The sequence below is a fragment of the Balaenoptera acutorostrata genome, chromosome 20 (assembly GCF_949987535.1).
Source record: "Balaenoptera acutorostrata chromosome 20, mBalAcu1.1, whole genome shotgun sequence".
NCBI lineage: Eukaryota > Metazoa > Chordata > Mammalia > Artiodactyla > Balaenopteridae > Balaenoptera > Balaenoptera acutorostrata.
In genome coordinates, this window is record NC_080083.1 from 56,293,261 (window position 1) to 56,310,395 (window position 17,135).

General features: G+C 48.9%; 1 protein-coding gene across 1 annotated transcript in view; it reads left to right on the forward strand.

Annotated features, from left to right (window-relative positions):
• The window catches only part of SRP68 (signal recognition particle 68), a 29,822-nt gene extending 18,335 nt beyond the window's left edge, over window positions 1-11,487 (forward strand). The window contains exons 10-16 of the mRNA XM_057536208.1: window positions 2,796-2,860; window positions 6,657-6,813; window positions 7,485-7,579; window positions 8,532-8,661; window positions 10,320-10,516; window positions 10,881-10,933; window positions 11,391-11,487. Coding sequence (XP_057392191.1) covers window positions 2,796-2,860; window positions 6,657-6,813; window positions 7,485-7,579; window positions 8,532-8,661; window positions 10,320-10,516; window positions 10,881-10,890 — 654 coding nt within the window. The 3' untranslated portion in view covers window positions 10,891-10,933; window positions 11,391-11,487. The remainder of the gene's footprint in view (window positions 1-2,795; window positions 2,861-6,656; window positions 6,814-7,484; window positions 7,580-8,531; window positions 8,662-10,319; window positions 10,517-10,880; window positions 10,934-11,390) is intronic.
• Window positions 11,488-17,135: the final 5,648 nt, after the last annotated feature.

The following is a 17,135-nucleotide window of genomic DNA, read 5'->3' on the forward strand; positions in this document are numbered from 1 at the left end:
GACTCTTAGCCACCGTTGTATTTAGGTGTGGTGACTGGCTAATGAACAGCAGAAGCCTCTTCTGGGCTCCATCAGGTTGAGAAATTCTTCTCTGTCTACCCTGTTTCTCCTAGTGGTTTCACGTATTACCTGTTAAGCTTTGATCTCAAATTCATATCTCCAGGTGGATTTCTCCAGTGCCCCCTTTCTCTAATAATATCACTGTGATTCATTCAGGCATCTAGGCTGAAAACCTCAGAACAATTTTTGTCTCTTTATTCCCTGTCACCAAAAACCCTGTTTATTCTCCCTTTGTAATTTCTCTCTCCTCTTGTCCATTCCACCCGTTTCTAATAAGCCTTTTATATTATGCCTGGACTACCACAGAAGTCTCCTGATTGCTTATCCTCTCTTGGTTTCAGTTTGGTTTTCCAGACCTTTTTGCCAGAAGAACAGACTGAATCTGTCTCTAGATCCATTTCACTGCCTACTTGTGAAAAGCCCAGTGATTCTCTGAGGTCTAGAGCAGTGGTCGCTAAACTTCTATGATCATGCACCCCATAAGTAAAATTGAGCATTTATCTCTGATACATTTATTTGTAAATTATATACCTTATTATTCAAGTGATTTGTGATATAGAAAATGTATTAAAATAAAGTTTTTAGAATTGAGATAGATATAAATAGAAGTTCTAGTTTTCTTCTTATACCCCTACCCTGAGGGTTGTGTGCACCCTACTTTAGATACCACAGTGTCTAGCAAATACAGTTCAAACTCCTTGAGCTGGCATATGAGCCTCCGCTGGGTGTTTCGAGCCTGTTTCCAGTGTTGTACTTGGTTACTTCCCTGAGTCTTCTGCCTCAGGCTCTTGTGCTCACTGTCTTATTATGCCTGTCCCACTGCAGTGCCTTCCTTACACTGTTGTGCTTTCCCCCCTCCTCACACCTGGCTTCTCCTTCCACTCCCTTTTCACCTCTCCAAACGCTGGCTGTCTTTCAAGGTGTGGCTCATAGCTCACTGTCTCTGAGAAGCCTGCCTACACCATCCTCGCCCACATCTCTCCATTTTCCGAATATCTGATACGTGCAGCTATAATTTTTGTTTGATAGTTAATCAAGCATTGCCTTTTTTTAAAATTTATTTATTTATTTATTTATTTTTGGCTGTGTTGGGTCTTCGTTGCTGCGCGCGGGCATTCTCTAGTTGCGGCGAGTGGGGGCTACTCTTCGTCCTCGTGCGCGGGCTTCTCATCACGGTGGCTTCTCTTGTCGCGGAGCACGGGCTCTAGGCATGTGGGCTTCAGTAGTTGCAGCACACGGGCTCAGAAGTTGTGGCTCGTGGGCTCTAGAGCACGGGCTCAGAAGTTGTGGTGCACGGGCTTAGTTGCTCCACGGCATGTGGGATCTTCCCAGACCAGGACTCAAACCCGTGTCCCTTGCGTTGGCAGGCGGATTCTTAACCACTGCGCCACCAGGGAAGTCCCAGTCAAGCACTGCCTTTTAACATTTTGTGTATTGTTTTATATTTACCTTTTCGTTATATTTTTCTTAAGATTATAAGTATATTAAAAGTAACTATATATTTCTTTAATCATCTGCCGTAGTACCTTCTGTATGAAATATTCAATAAATGTATGTTGGGCTGTAGTCGCGTGTTTCCTCCTCCCGTAAAGCTGCCTTTATGTATTATACTTCCCTTGATTCATTTAGCAGGTACATACAGAGCCCCAGCCTCTGTCATTCACTTTGAATTAACAGCAGCTGAATTCAGCAGACACCTCACAGAATGTAATGAATATGGTGATAGCAAGGTGTTCCTGTTGCTGCTGTAACATTACCACAAACTTAGTGGCTAAAAACAACACAAGTATATTATCTTACAGTCTTGGAGGATGGAAGTCTAAAATGAGTTTGTAGGGCTGCATTCCTTTTGGAAGCTCTAGGAGAGAATCCATTTCCTGTATTCCAGAGAGTGCATTTTCCTGCATTTCTTGCCTGTGGTCCCTTCCTCCATCTTCAAAGCCAGCGGCATAGCATCTTCTCTCCTGTCTGACCGCTGCTTCAGTCCCAGTATCTTCTCTGTATTGTTGACCCTACTGCCTCCCTCTTATAAGGAGCCTATGTTTGTGTTGCCCCCCCCCGGATAATCCAGGCTAATTAAGAGATCCTTAACTTCATCACATCTGTAAGGTCTCTTGCCATGTAAGGTAGCATCTTCACAGGTCCCTGTTAGGATGTGAACATCTTTAGAGGCCATTATTCAGCCAGCCACAAGGCAAGAGCTAACAGCACAAGGCATAGAACTTGGGTCTAAGACACAGGTGTTAAAATGGAACCGAGGACCATGGACTGTCTGCCTTAATGCTTTGGGTCTGAACACTGGACGCAGTGGACAGGAAGCCTTACTGGCCGTTACTCTGAATCCTCTTACTCAAGTCTGGTTTTTAGATGCTGGTGGCAACTGAGTGACCCTGTCATTCTAGAATATACGCAGGAGATCTCTGATATTTGAGGACCCTTAACTTACTAGAGTCTGTGCCTGTATTCCAGGGCACTTTGGGGACCACACCATTAAATGAGGTGGTCAACCTAGAGGGGTGGGATACGTCGGGTGGGAGGGAGGGAGATGCAAGAGGGAGGGGATATGGGGATATATGTGTATGTACAGCTGATTCACTTTGTGATACAGCAGAAACTAACACACCATTGTAAAACAGTTATACTCTAATAAAGATGTTAAGAGAAAAAAAAAATCGAGGTGGTCAGAGCCAAGGATAGGATCGGCCATTTTATCGTTACCTTTTCACCTTCTGCAGAAACAGAGAGATTATACCCTTGAAGGGGAATCGGGGAAGGTGTCTAATCTTCAGTACCTGCACAGGTAAGGGTTGTGATGTTTTTACTTTTTAACACTGTATGATGTATCTTTGGAACAAAAGAGTATATATAAAGTTTATGTACATTATAATTTATTAATACATACTAAAATCTGAATGCATCTATTCATATTTTATCATATGAGTTTTGAATTTGTATATTATTCTAATATACACATAATTTAAAATTTTTATACAGTGTAAGAACTAGAATACAGCCAGTAACTTTGAAGCTCCTTGTGGCCCCACCCTTGTTGATTCCTCCCCCTCTTCTGGAGCTGACCACTGTCCTTCCCGTGCCAAGCTCCTAGAGTGACTGACTCTCCTCTGTGTTCTGAATGTTTTACATTGTCCCTTTTATATTTGAGTTCAATTTCAACTCAAGTTTAATTCCATCTGGAGTTTATTTTTGAGTGAGGTAAGGATCTATTTCACCTTTTTCCATGAGGATAATGGATTATTCCAGTGCATGATTTTTTTTTTTTTTTTTTTAATTTTTTTTTTTTTTTTTTTTTTTTTTAAAGTTTTACTTGATTTTATTTATTTATTTATTTATTTTTGGCTGTGTTGGGTCTTCGGTTCGTGTGAGGGCTTTCTCCAGTTGCGGCAAGCGGGGGCCACTCTTCATCGCGGTGCGGGGACCGCTCTTCATCGCGGTGCGCGGGCCTTTCTCTATCGCGGCCCCTCCCGTCGCGGGGCACAGGCTCCAGACGCGCAGGCTCAGCAATTGTGGCTCACGGGCCCAGCTGCTCCGTGGCATGTGGGATCTTCCCAGACCAGGGCTCGAACCCGTGTCCCCTGCATTAGCAGGCAGATTCTCAACCACTGCGCCACCAGGGAAGCCCCAGTGCATGATTTATTGACTGTTCTGTCCTTTCCCCGCTGATCTGCAGGAATACATTCCATTTTCTCCTTGCGTGCTCTATTTTTCTGGACTCTCTTCTGCTCTGCTGATTTATTTGTCTGTACTAACACCAGCACAGTGATTTACTATAACTTTATCATAAGTCTTGGTATCTGGTCGAGCAAGTTTTCCCCACTAGGTTTCTCCTCAGGCACATCTTGACTGTTTTTCTCCTTTTGCTCTTTCATATGCATTTTTAAATCACCTTGTCAAGTGTAAATTTTTTTAGGAGGTAGATCATTTTGTTTCACAGAAGAAAGGAGGAAGAGTGACATTTTTCGAACTTCCTGGGGAGAAATAAAAATCCACTTCTCCTCAGATTCTCTTTCCATATGACCTTGAAATTTTAATTTCTTAGTCACTGCTTATAACTTTTTAGTGAACCTGGCGGTATTTTTAGTCATTCCCTTGCCCCCCCTCCCTCTTTTATAAAAACAAAACCATAAAAACTCCTCTCCCTGCCTTAATCTCTGTTCTTAGGGGATTTGGTGTTATGTGAATGTCAGATTGACTGCTAGATGACTCGGGTGCACAGAATATCAGCAAGAACGGCCCTTAGCCGTCTTCTGCTTCAACAACCTAAGGAGAAAGAAGAGGCTCCAGGAGGTTAGGGGACATGTTGGTAGTTAACAGCCACAGCAAGGCAGAGGCAGTTGATCAACTTCCTAACCTTGAAAGACCCAGAGAGCTTCAACAGGGCTCAGGAAACTTTCAAATTGTGAAGCCCCTTGCCCTTGGATCCGTTCTCCCACCTCCACATGTGGCTAGTATCAGGATCATAATCAGTTAGGATCGGAAGCCAGCTTTGGGGTAAATTGAAGTCGAGAATCAGGGAGCTCTTGTATTTTAATAAAGATGTATCTAGACTCCTGTATTACTCTGAATAATAGTTACTTTATTTTGAGAGTTTGATTTTTCTGCAGAGCTTTAGAAAAAACCATGTCATGACCTTTCCTCCCATTTCTCAGAAGCATCCACTTTTGGGAATTCCCTGATGGTCCAGTGGTTAAGACTCCGAGCTTCCACTGCAGGGGGCGCAGGTTCGATCCTTGGTCGGGGAACTAAGATCCCACAATCTGTGCAGTGTGGCAAAAAAAAAAAAAAAAAAAAAAAGGCAGCAGCAGCCACTTTTAATTCTTTTTTTTTTTAATATTATTTATTTGGTTGCGCTGGGTTCTAATTTCGGCAGGTGGGCTCCTTAGTTGTGGTATGCGAACTCTTAGTTGCAGCATGCATGTGGGATCTAGTTTCCTGACCAGGGATTGAACCCAGCCCCCCTGCATGAGCGTGGAGTCTTATCCACTGCGCCACTAGGGAAGTCCCTACTTTTAATTCTTTTAACAAATTCTTTGGGTATTTACCTCCATGTCTCTAAATGACATGTGTTATGTTGCTACTTACTGATTTTTGGCTTTCAGCATTTCTTACCACTTTCCCCTACAGCCCTCTCTCACAGATGCTACTCCCGCTCTTCACCCTGACCCCTCTTGACCTCCCATCTGACTCCTGCACAGGCTTCCTCATTTCCAATGCCATTAAAAATTAATTAATTAATTATTTTGCCACGCTGCACAGCATGTGGGATTCTAGTTCCCCGACCAGGGATCAAATCCGTGCCCCCCTGCAGTGGAAGTGCAGAGTCCTAACCACTGGACCATCAGGGAAGTCCCGATTTTAATTTCTAAGAGCTCATTTGTGTTCTTTGAATATTATTTTAAAACAGTGTCTCATTCTAACTTCTCAACCACAAAGTCTTCACTTATCTTTCTGAAATTATTAATAATAGTTGTCTAAAGTTTTCTTCTCCCTACAAAGTTTGGTACTTCCAAGTTGCTTTCTTTCCCCCCTCTCAGTCTTGGCCCCTTCTGTCTTATTACAGGTTTCCCTTAAGTGTCTGGTGATCCTTGTTCATCCACTCCTGTTAAAGACTGTGTCTTGTCTGTTGGGAGCTCTGCACACTTGCGTGGAGCTCCTCAGCTGTGGCTTCACTGTAGGCGCTCTGGCTCTGCCCTTTCACTGAGGACCCTGACTCCAGAATCTTGAAGGGTTTTTTTCCTTGGGCTGGTCAGATTCTCAGAATATATCAGGATCATATATATGTTCTTGTTCTGGAAGCCGAGTAGGAGAAGAATGCTAGGAGGTCAGCCCTCAGAACTTGACAGCCTCTTAACCCCCCTGGTTCATTGTGGAGCCCCTGACCTCAGCTGTGCCTGTGTCCCCTGTCCCCAGGCCTCTTGTGTACCCTCCCCCTCCCAGGGTGCCTCCAGCCTCTGCCACAGTAAGATGGGGATCTAGAGGCCTAAACACTTCTTAAGCAGACTTAAATAGTTACCATGTTTTTACTTGCCAAATATTAAAGGACTTTCCAGATGGTCCAGTTAAAATAAGCAGGCATCACGCATAGTCTCCGGTATATACACACACTTAATATGCATAACCCTCCAAAGAGAGTGTCCGTCGGTATTTTCTGAGAAGAGGAGGTCATCAGCTGAGCAGGAGCAGCTATTGTGCGTGTACGCTGTCCTTACAGTGTGGGCCGGGCAGGTAACTAGTCCTTGTTCCAGGAGCTAGCTTGCCATCCATTAGTCATCTTAAGGACCAGCAGTGTCCTCTGAAATAAGTAGCTCTCTGGCTCTTTAATAAAGATACAGAGGATATAATTCAAGCTAAAATCAGATTTTGTCATAAGGTTTCATACTGGTCCCCTGCAGTTAGCCACTGAACAGCAGCCAGAATTGAAGGCCCTTGGAGCTTGAGGCCCAGGCCTGACAGCCCTGCGATATGACACGCCCTCACCCCCATAATCCCCTAGGGCAGTCCCAGCTTGCGGTCCAGTGCTCTTCCCAGAACATCAGCTTCCCTTATCATAACCTGAGCTGACATGTGGTCCATTCCAGCTACCTGACTTACATCAAGCTGTCAACAGCGATCAAGCGGAACGAGAACATGGCTAAAGGCCTGCAGAAGGCAGTGCTGCAGCAGCCGCCGGAGGACGACAGCAAGCGCTCCCCCCGGCCCCAGGACCTGATCCGGCTCTATGACATCATTCTTCAGGTGACCCTGGAGGGCTGGGAATGCAAGAGCCTGTCCTGTGTTTGTGTTGGACACAAATGACTGAGCTTTGCATAGCGAAAGGGCTGTGACAGCCAGGAGCTGTTAGTGTCTCGATAAAAGACAGAGGTCTTGTTTTCGTGCCAGTTCAGCCATCCGTGCATGAGCCCGATATTCAGACGTGTTGCTGTGTAGACACTGTAAACCACAGGGATTCACTGAGCACTTCCCCTGTGCAGGGTGGTCTCCCGCATGCTGTGGAGCGTCCTGGGACCTGAGGCCACTCTGCCTTGGCCCACTGGGAGCTCACCAGTGAGTAAGCTTGTGAGACCCCTGCACATCTGCACCTACTCGTGTAGATGCCACAGGAGTGGGCTGTCTGAAATGAGAGTTGAGAGCCGGAGAAACCCCCTCTAGCTGAGAGGGTCTGAGAAGTCTCTGCAGGAGGTGGAGTGTGACTGAGAGAGAAAGGACGCATGGGCTCTCCGTGTCGGAGAGGAGGGCGGAGGTGACACCGGTGGTGGCTGCTGCCGAGTCACGCGTCACAGGCTTCTTCCCGTCATTTGAAGCCTAGACTCTCTCGTTTTGCCCATGTCGGTTCTCACAAGTCTTCTGTCAGGCTGTCAGTGCGAGGCCTCCTCTTCATGAGTTTTCTTGTTGCATCTGTTGTGCAGAATCTGGTGGAATTGCTCCAGCTTCCTGGCTTAGAGGAGGACAGAGCCTTCCAGAAAGAGATAGGCCTTAAAACTCTGGTCTACAAGGCTTACAGGTAAGTTCCTGTGGGACAGACAGGGCTCTCCTCTACCATCCAATGGTTCTAGAAGCCTTGGGAGCATGTCCCTGGAAGGTTGGGTATGTGATCAGAGAGCAGTTAGCCCAGCGTGTTTAAGGGAAGTTTCAGGTTGTGGCTGGGAGTTTCCAGTGCAGTTTTGCTCTTTGGAAAGGTTGGGGGAGCTGGAAAGCACATACATTACCTGTCTTCTCCCTTCCCTTTCCTCCCTCCTCCCAGTGGAAAAGGGATAAGTGTTGGAAAAAGCGTTAATTAGCAGAACCAGAGCGGCTGATTCAGGGAAACTGAACTGAATTGGGGGAAAGCTCAGTGTCTCAGTTTCTTCCATGCACCGTGCTATTTGTAACTTGGGAGTGGACTGTGTAGCGACATGGGGTCTAGACAGAATGGCTCAGTAGAGCCCTGAGTGCTTTTGCCCTTCCTTTTCTGGCCCGCACGCCCCTGCGCTCTCTGGCTCCTGTCAAAGGCCAGCAGCGTTCAGGCTCTGTTAATCCCAGCAGAGTAATTTCTGTTAAGAAGAGGTTTGTTTCATTGGATTTGGTTTTTGAAAGACATGAGCAGAGGTGAACGGTTGCGACCTAGATGTGTGGGCAGTTGTGGGTGGGATTTATATCCGGGCAGCATCCCTCCTTCCTGCCTGTCTCCAGCTTCCTCCCTGTGCCTTTTGGGAATTACCTCTTTTTTGCAGAGTAAGCAGTAAGTAAAAGACAGTGGGTCAGCTTTGGACCTACACTTGTCGGCTCCGATTTCGGGGACAAGTCCGCAGGTTAGGCTGGCAAACTGGAACAGTGAGAACGGTGGGATCTCCCATCCCAGGCAGTGAGCCTGAGGTTCGAAAACTTTACAATTTATTTAGCCTAAACAGCAAGGAAAGCCTTGATCTTGGGTGATTTTTGCTTAAGAACACTGTGGCTCTTTCCTTCCCCATCAGGTGTTTCTTCATCGCTCAGTCCTATGTGCTGGTGAAGAAGTGGAGCGAAGCCCTTGTCCTGTACGACAGGGTCCTGAAATATGCAGATGAGGTGAATTCTGATGCCGGAGCCTTCAAGAACAGCCTAAAGGTGAGCTGTTGGTCTCTCCTGTTTTCCAAGCCCTGAGCACTTTTGCTGTGAGGCTGCGACGCCTTCCCAGACTGGTCCTGCCTGGTCAGCCATGGCATGTGGTACATCCCTGAGTGCCTAGGAGCTGCGGAGTGCAACTCATGGCAGCATTCCAGGCCCGAAGAGGACTCGGGTACTAAGAGAGACAGCCTTCCTCTGGTTAAAACAACCCTGAAGTACTATTCTCAGACTCGGCTACATGTTGGAATTGCCTGGGAAGATTTTTAAAAGGTGGATGTCCGGGTTCCACCCTCAGAGATATTGGTTCTGATTGGTGTGGGATCTGGTATGAGCATTGGGGTCTTTTAAGCCCCTCAGTTATTCTCATGTGTAGCCAAGTTGAAAACCACTGGTGAAGCCTTTCCACACAGTGTGCGCCTGGACCAGCAGCAGCATTCGGGAGTTTGCTAGAAATGCAGGTTCTCAGGCCCCGCCCCAGGCCTGCTGAGTCAGAAGTGCATTTTGGCAAGACCCCCAGGTGACTTGGGTATACATCAGAGCTTACATGCTGATCTGGTTTGATTTAGTGATTGTTGAATGGCAGCTAGCTTTTTAAGCTTGTGGACTGCTGTGAGGTTATAGATTCTTAAAGCACTGGTCCAAGGAATCCATGTATATTTTATTAAGTAGAGACTGTTTAGAAAAGCGGGCTAGGGTTACCGTTCCTAACGTTGTCACAGCCAGTGTGAGAGGGGCTGCTGTTGGGGCACTCGTGTCTGCTTGGAACAGCCCTGGGCTCGGGGGTGGGGGAGAACTCTGGTTTCTGCCTTCGGAGAGCTTGTGGTTTTGCTGCAGCCACGGGACTTGCATAGGACCCACCTGTGAATACAGAAGAAGATAGAGGGCGAGGGCAGAGAAATAGGAAGGAGTACGTGGGAGGCGGCTGTGGGCAGAGGGTGGGCTGGCGAGTATGGCAGTGTCATCTGGTAGGGTGTCGTTGGAATGTGGAGACAAACCGGTGTGGATGGCTTATCTCCGGGAGAAGTGAGAGGCGTTTAACAAAAGCCCATCTGACCTAATGTGATGGCTGGTCTCAGGGGAAAGCGTTAGGGAACAGAGGCATAGGGGATTCAGCAGTATCCAGACCTAGTCAGTCAGGTCTTTCCCAATTTGCCGAGTAAGATGCTGAGGCAAGAGAATGGCATTGCCCTTGTAGAAGGGGTCAGTGGGTAGGGGCTTAGGCCCTGGAGCCAGCCGTCCTAGGTCTGAAGCCCTGCCCTACTGCCACTGGGAATGTTCTTTGGCCCCTCTGTGCTTTAGTCTTCTCATCTGTAAAACGCAAGTACAAACTATCTCAGGATTATCGCGAAGATGAAATGAACAATTATGTGAACTACTTAGAGCAATGCCTGGCACGTAATGCATTTAGTATATGATGAATTTATTAATATTACCATTGTTGTCATTATTATTTCCAGGCAGTATTACTTAAGCCATGGCATAGATTTCCCCCTTTGAAACAGGTTAGTTTTTGTGTGTTGTTTCTTTTAATAGGGAGACCATTTAAAAAAGTCTAAAATCCATGAAAATACCAGTGGGGTCACTTAGCTCAGGTTAGTGTGGTGCGCTTCTCTGGCCTGACCCCAGCTCACGAGTCCCCGTTTTCCACATTGTTACAGGACCTGCCTGACGTGCAAGAGCTCATCACGCAAGTGAGGTCGGAAAAGTGCTCTCTGCAGGCGGCCGCAATCCTGGGTGAGCCGCCTGCCTGTTCTCTGCGGCCTGTCTTCTCAGACTCCCCTTCACTGCTGCTCCTCTTCTCTCCCACCCCCTATGCCACTGTTTTAAGATTGAAAGGGGCTGTTTTGGTTAATCTGTAAGTAGTTTTTTCCTGCCATTCCTTCTGCCGCATTGAGGCATCAGGTTATGTGGAAGAATTTAGAGGCATCAGGTTATGTGGAAGAATTTAGAGAAACGCTGTTGTGCTGTCCGTTCTGCCTATCAGTGTCTTGCATTCAACGGTGCTTGCTTCGCTGGGCCGACCACATTGGTTCTGGGGTTAGTTGTCTGTTATCTGCACTACTTCTCTCTGAGTTTGGACTCAGGAGGGACAGGGCTAACTCCCCACAGATTGGCTACTTTTGCTCTTAGGATTTAGAACCCAGACGTGTGATAGGTGTCATTCGTGACTGTAGTGTGTTATAAGTCCCTGTTCTTACTGAATCCTGTGAAACTTTCAGATACAAATGATTCCCACCAAACAGAGACCTCTTTCCAAGTCAAGGACAATAAGGTGAGTCTGGGCTGTGGCTTTTGAGGAATAAAAAGGATTCATAACTTACTAGGAATGTGTACTCATTTGTAGAACAGAGGACCCTAAATTTCTAAGTGAACACCCTACTTCCCTCCCTTCTTTTACTCAGGACCTGAAAGCTGCCTATGTAAGATTTGTTAGGTGTCATCTAGATGGTCCCAAATAGAGTTAAGAACCTGCTGTGTGCCCTGGCTAGGAGCTCTGACTTGGACATCGGACAGGCTTATACCTCAGTCCCAGCCCACCTCTCTCAACCTCTCTAGATTTCATTGACTCTCGATTATAAAATGAGGACATGAAAGCCCCTCATAGGGGTTTGTGGGGATCGAGTGAGATAGCACATATGAGCTCTGAACTGGGTGCTCGGCCCGTAGTGAATGTTCCACCAGTGGGCTGTGATTAACATCTGGGTTCCTGCTTTTGGTTTGACTTCCAGCCCCTGGTCGAACGGTTTGAGACATTCTGCCTGGACCCTTCCCTCGTCACCAAGCAAGCCAACCTCGTGCACTTCCCGCCGGGATTCCAGCCCATCCCATGCAAGCCTTTGTTCTTTGACCTGGCCCTCAACCATGTGGCTTTCCCCCCCCTTGAGGACAAGTTGGAGCAGAAGACCAAGAGTGGCCTCACTGGATATATCAAGGGCATCTTTGGATTCAGGAGCTAACCAGGCTCCTCCTTGGGGGCAGGGGGAGATTCTGACTCTTAATCTGTATTGTGAGAAAACCCCAGCAGCTTCCATGATATTAAATCCAGGTCTGCATTGGCCCAGGGCAGAAGTATAACATCCTCAACCCTGCATTCCTATGTCTTGTGTGTTTGTACACTTCCATTCTTAACCAGGGTGCTAGAAGGGCACCCTGTTGTCTTCTGATAAATATGTGCAGGGTCCTGTGTCCGTCCCTCCTGAAGGAGGGGCCCCTGCCATCTGGTCTTATGTGAGCCTTTGGTCAGTAATGTGCTCGTGGGGGTCCACACCAGCACAGATTGGGGCTGGGAATGTTTTGTCGTGTTTCTTCAGTACCATGGATTTGAAATGAACTCATTCCTGCTGTGAGCATCCGGAATCCCTTGAAGAGTTTGTCCTTGACTAGGAAACATTGGCAGCCTTATTCCCCTTCACCTCCAAGTGAAAGTTAAGAAGTTTCAGAACAAGCAAAGAGCTCTATTTTTAGAAGAAATATGTTACACTCAGAAATGATGAAAACAAATCTTATATTAAAAGGCAAAGATGCTGGATACCGTGCCCATTCTTTGCACATCCTCATTCACGTCTGGTCCCAGCTCTGTCCTCGGGAACCTTGTTGCAAGATCCTGTCGTGTCATGTGGGTCCTGACTTCCTGGCAACGTGGGTATGTCTGATGCCTGATAAGAGTGGTAGAGGCACTGTTTCTGAAGAGTTCCCAACCTGTAATTTTTAGATGCCATTATATTTTCATCACTTCCCTTCCTTACCCTTTATTTTTTCTTCGTCACTCGTTTTTATTTCTATTATAGTATCAATAATAGGAGTCACAAAAGTAATGTCAGAAAGCAAGGAATAAAAGTGACTTAAACATGAGATGCATGAAACCCTCTGTGGGCTCAGAGGTGCCTCTGTTTTCCCAGTGAGCTGCAGAGGGAATCGCCGGAAGTTAGGAGAGGGTGGTGGGAAGACAGATCAGATGTGTCTCTTAGACTTGGGCGTTGGCAGGGGCTTTCGAGATGCTCAGAGATAAGAACTCTTCTCCCCCCAGGATTTGCTTTGGGTCAGAGAGTCTCAGGAAGCTGATCTTTTTTAATTTTAATTGAAAGTTTCATCATTTCATCATCTGTGCCATGCAATTTAGGGGTATCTTTCTTTCCTCTCTCCCTACCTCCTTCTGAAGATACAGCACAGATGATCTTAGGTTGAGGTCCTGAAGGCCCGGTCAGTGTTCCTAATGGGCTGGGGGAGCGCCGGGGGCCTTCGTTCTCTTCCTCACCCTCGTCCCGCTCTCCAGCGCGCTTGGCAGCACCAGGGCTGCAGTCCAAGGTTCTTCATCTCCCTCACCTCGTTCTCACGCCGACCTGGGCTGCCGCCACAGCTGGGGCGTCCTCCAGCGCCAGGACGCCAGCTTGAGGCCCCACTGTGCAGGCGGTCCTCCAGCCTGCTTGTGCCAGTGTCTGCGGCGCGGTAGGGGTGCGGCGGGGCTGGAGAAGCTCCGCCTGTCCTCATCTGGGAAGATGTCCCTTTGTCTTGCTCACAGTAAGTCTTTCCAGCCCTTCCTGCTCTCTTTAGAGTGCTGGCATACGGGGGCGGGGGGAGCCAGAATCCCGAGTCGATCACTTTGACTGAAGATTTTCTAAGCTTTCTCTTTCTCATGAAAAAGAAACACACCAGAAGTTCCCCTCCACCTGGTGGCCCTGCTGGCTGCTCTGAGTAGCAGTGACTGTTGTCAGCCAGTGAGGCCGTGACAAGACGTATTTAGTATCAAAACGCATATTTACCTAAGAAAAAAGACCTGGCAGGGCCGAGGTCTCACTTAGCTCACACATCTCTTCACCTGGAATCCCCAGACGTTAAACAGGCTGTGTTATGGGGGACAGGACGCCAGAAGCAGGACCCCCATCCTGTCCTCAGGCCTGGGAAGCGGCTATCGCAGCTCATGGGAACGGGTTCAGAGTCAGGCCCAGGGAGCAGCGCTCTTCGCTGGACGGGTTTGCAGGATGAAACTGCAGAGGCCGCTCGGTCCTTCCTTCCCAGGGAGCGTAGGGCAGGGAGGTCTGCCGGTGTGAGGAAGGGTTGTGAACAGTCGCTTTGCTTTGGGTGGGTCCTGCTGTTTTGGCTCTCGTCCCTCCCACAGGATGGGCTGTGGCGAGGTCAGCAGTATTTGACCCTGGAAGAGTCTTCTGTCTCCCCAAATCCAGAGAGGAGGAGGGGAAGCTCAGTAGAGTCTACGTTTTTTTAGAACATGCCTGAGGGCTGCTGTGTTAATGGTTTTTATCTTCTTACCTGTTGGGTGGTGATGGTCTTGATCTGCAGAAATGTTACAGTTCAAAGCTCCATGAGGTGAAAGCTCTGCGTACAGACTTAGAGAATGAATGCTGAGCCTTGGATGGGAAAGACATGATTTGGCCAAGTTCGTTATCCTTAACTCTGCTGGTTCTGTCGGAAAAAGCAATGTAAGGCAGTTGGAGCTGGACAGGCTTTCCACTGCTCAGTCTCCTGGTTTTTTCCTTTCCATATGCATTGTTTCGCTGTACTCTTCAGTTTTCCTTTTTGTTTTTTCAGTCTTTATTGAATTTGTTACAATATTGCTTCTGTTTTATGTTTTGATTTTTGGGCCCCGAGGCATGTGGGATCTTAGCTCCTGGACCAGGGATCGAACCCGCACCCCCTGCATTGGAAGGCAAAGTCTTAACCACTGGACCGCCAGGGAAGTCCCCAGTTTTCCATTTGACTAGATGAGAATTCTTGGATTCCGTGTTTGAAATGAAACAGTGCCGGGCTTCGTTCCATCCCTTTCCTCTGTTGGCAACCTGAGCCTTTCACCGTGGCCATGAGGTGACAGCCTGTGGTGGCAGTGCACCCGTCCACCCACAGTGGCCCTGGCCCTTCGCCAGTCTTTCCTCCCGCAGCTGAGGCGATGGCCTCCCCCTCCCCCCAGCCAGGAGAGAACGCGCGGCTCCAGGAACTCCGAGGTGGGGGCTGCTGCGCTCGCTCTGCCTGTTCAGTGTCGTCGCTGTGGCAGTGCTGATTCTTCACACGCTCGGCGTCAGTATACACAAAAGCTAATCGACCGCGGATCTCTAAACATGTTGCCGTCTACAGCTTTGAGAAGCTTGGGACCTTCAGAGGTCTAGGAAAATGTCCAAAGATAGCAAAAATATGTGTTCTAATTTTTTTTGTTTTGGAAGACACTTGCTGCTACAGAGGAGATGGAAACCAGATTTAGCTATAAAGTTTATCGATGTTCCAAAGCAAAGGGATAAATTGGAAACTGCCTGCATCCTGACAACGCCAACTGGAAGAGTCTGGCCTCTGGTTCTGTGAGATGCTGGAGACACTGTGCATAGGCGGGAGGGCACGAATGACCAACACGGCCCCTCGCTGCCCGGGGTCTGCCCTCTGTGTGAGCACCAAGCGTTCGTGAGCCGTATTGTTAGCTGGTACAAGTTAAAATATAACCTCAGCTCATGAATACTGTACTGATGCAACACTTGTGGGAACCTTTTATCCAACCTTTTCGAACTGCTCGAGTTTGGTTTTGTTGCTTTTGTTTTGGGGGCAGGACCCTGGCGGCTCTGTCAGAGTCTGTGTCGCGCCGGGGCCGAGACCTGCAGAGCTCCGAGGCAGGGGGCACTGCTTTCCTCCCTCGGCCGCACCCACTGTGGTGATTTTAATTGTGTTGGAAAGGGGAGCCTTGCCACTCTGTGGTCCCTCTTTTCAGCAGATGGTTTTGTTCACCTCCATTAGCTGCAACTGTGTGTCCTCACGCTCAGTGTGCGGTTGAATGACCCCTTGGAAAAGAACCACGTTCTTTCTGTTAGGCTGAACTTTTCCCAGGGACCTTCTGGCAGGGGGCAGTGCAGTTACAACGGGCAGGTAACTGGTCCCTGAAAGCTGGTGACGTTCGTGAGCTCTCACTCATCTTGGAATGGAAGGAGGGTAGGGGTCACCCCCTGGAAGATGGGGTCATCTGGTTCTCTGCCATGCAGAGGGCTTGCTTAGTACCTAGTAGGCCCTTGACAAATGAATTTCCTTCCCTTCGCTCCCCCATGGATGGAGCTGGCATTAGAACACCGTGCTTCTCCCTCCACTGCTGCCTATAGGCCACCTTCACGCCCGTGCCCTGTCCTGGCCCTGACCTGGGGCCTTGCGGAGGGAGCCCCTGCCTAGCTAGAAATGAGCTCGTAGAACAGTCTCTTGTCCTCCTAGCTGTAGCCGTGCAGCCGGAGCCCAGGGTCCAGGCTGCTGTGCACCAAGCTGGTGGGGCCAGCGCAGCCGAGAGGCGGGAGAGCCTTCCACTTACAGCCAGCCTCCTCCCTGCTCCTGGCAGGCTCCACTGTCTTCTTCCTCTTCCTTCCCCAGAGCCGAGTCCTGCTATGTCTAGGCAACATCATTAGGACAACAGGCTGAGTGTAATGAGCTGCCCTTGTGTGCTTTCCAATTTCCTGGCAACAAAGACTGATTAGGAAGGCCTACCCCTCAGCTTATTCGTTCTTTCATTTTTTTGTTTGTTTTATAAATCTTTCTTCCGCAGACCATTGAACGGGGCTTGGTGCAGCTGAACCCCTGCTGCTTTAGTACAGCCAATATAACTCTCTCCCCAGCTGCTGTGCTGGTCTGTTGACCTTGTGAGGGAGAGGACTCAGCCGCCTCCATTAAACCTGAACTTCTCCACAATAGGGCTGCAGGATCCCAGACCTGGCTATTAAAGGCTAGCCGTTGTCTTCAAGGTGACAGGCCCAGAGCCCTTGGGCAACTTGGGGAGACCTGGAGGCTCCACAGTGCCTGAGTGAGAGTGGGCGGGCTGCACACTTCTGGAATGCAGGCATGGCTTGTGCCAGCAGGCTGCTGCTATGGCCCAGAGGTGTGGGCTGTACCAGCACTGGTCCCCACAGGTGAACTGGGGCCAGCCACTGTCGCCCAAGGGTAGGGAAAGGGAACCACTCCTAGGGAGGGACAGATAGCCAAGACATCCTTGGCCTTGGCCTCCCAGCCAACTCGGGACCTGGGGACTCCTGAGGTCCCCTCTGTGTTCTCTCTCTTGCCACCTAGTGTGGGGAACCCTATTCTCACGACACGGGCAGGACTGGGTGGGTGGTTTGCTTGCGTTGCTTCCTTTAGACTCTCCCTATACAAGGCCCAGAAGGAATAGCTAGCACCATTTTCTGCCCGCTCTGTGCTAGTTGGGCAAGCCACGGTCACCTGCTTCTCTCCAGGCCGACCTTCAGTATTTCTTTTTATCAGGCTTGCTGGGCAGACTTGGCAGCCAAGAGAGCCTCCTCCAAACTGCCCAGTGGATTCCTGGGGCCGCAGCCGCTTCCTCCCCCAGCACCTGTGGACAGAAGGCGGCCCATCCCCTAAGTCCCCACCCCCCCCAAGCCCTTGTCCTCTCTGCCCAGCCGGTGAAGGCACCTTGGCTCCTCAGCCGGCCAAGGAAGTGTAAGGCAAGGGAGGTTACCAGCCAGCTCGGCTCCAAGGGTCTGGTAGCAGAG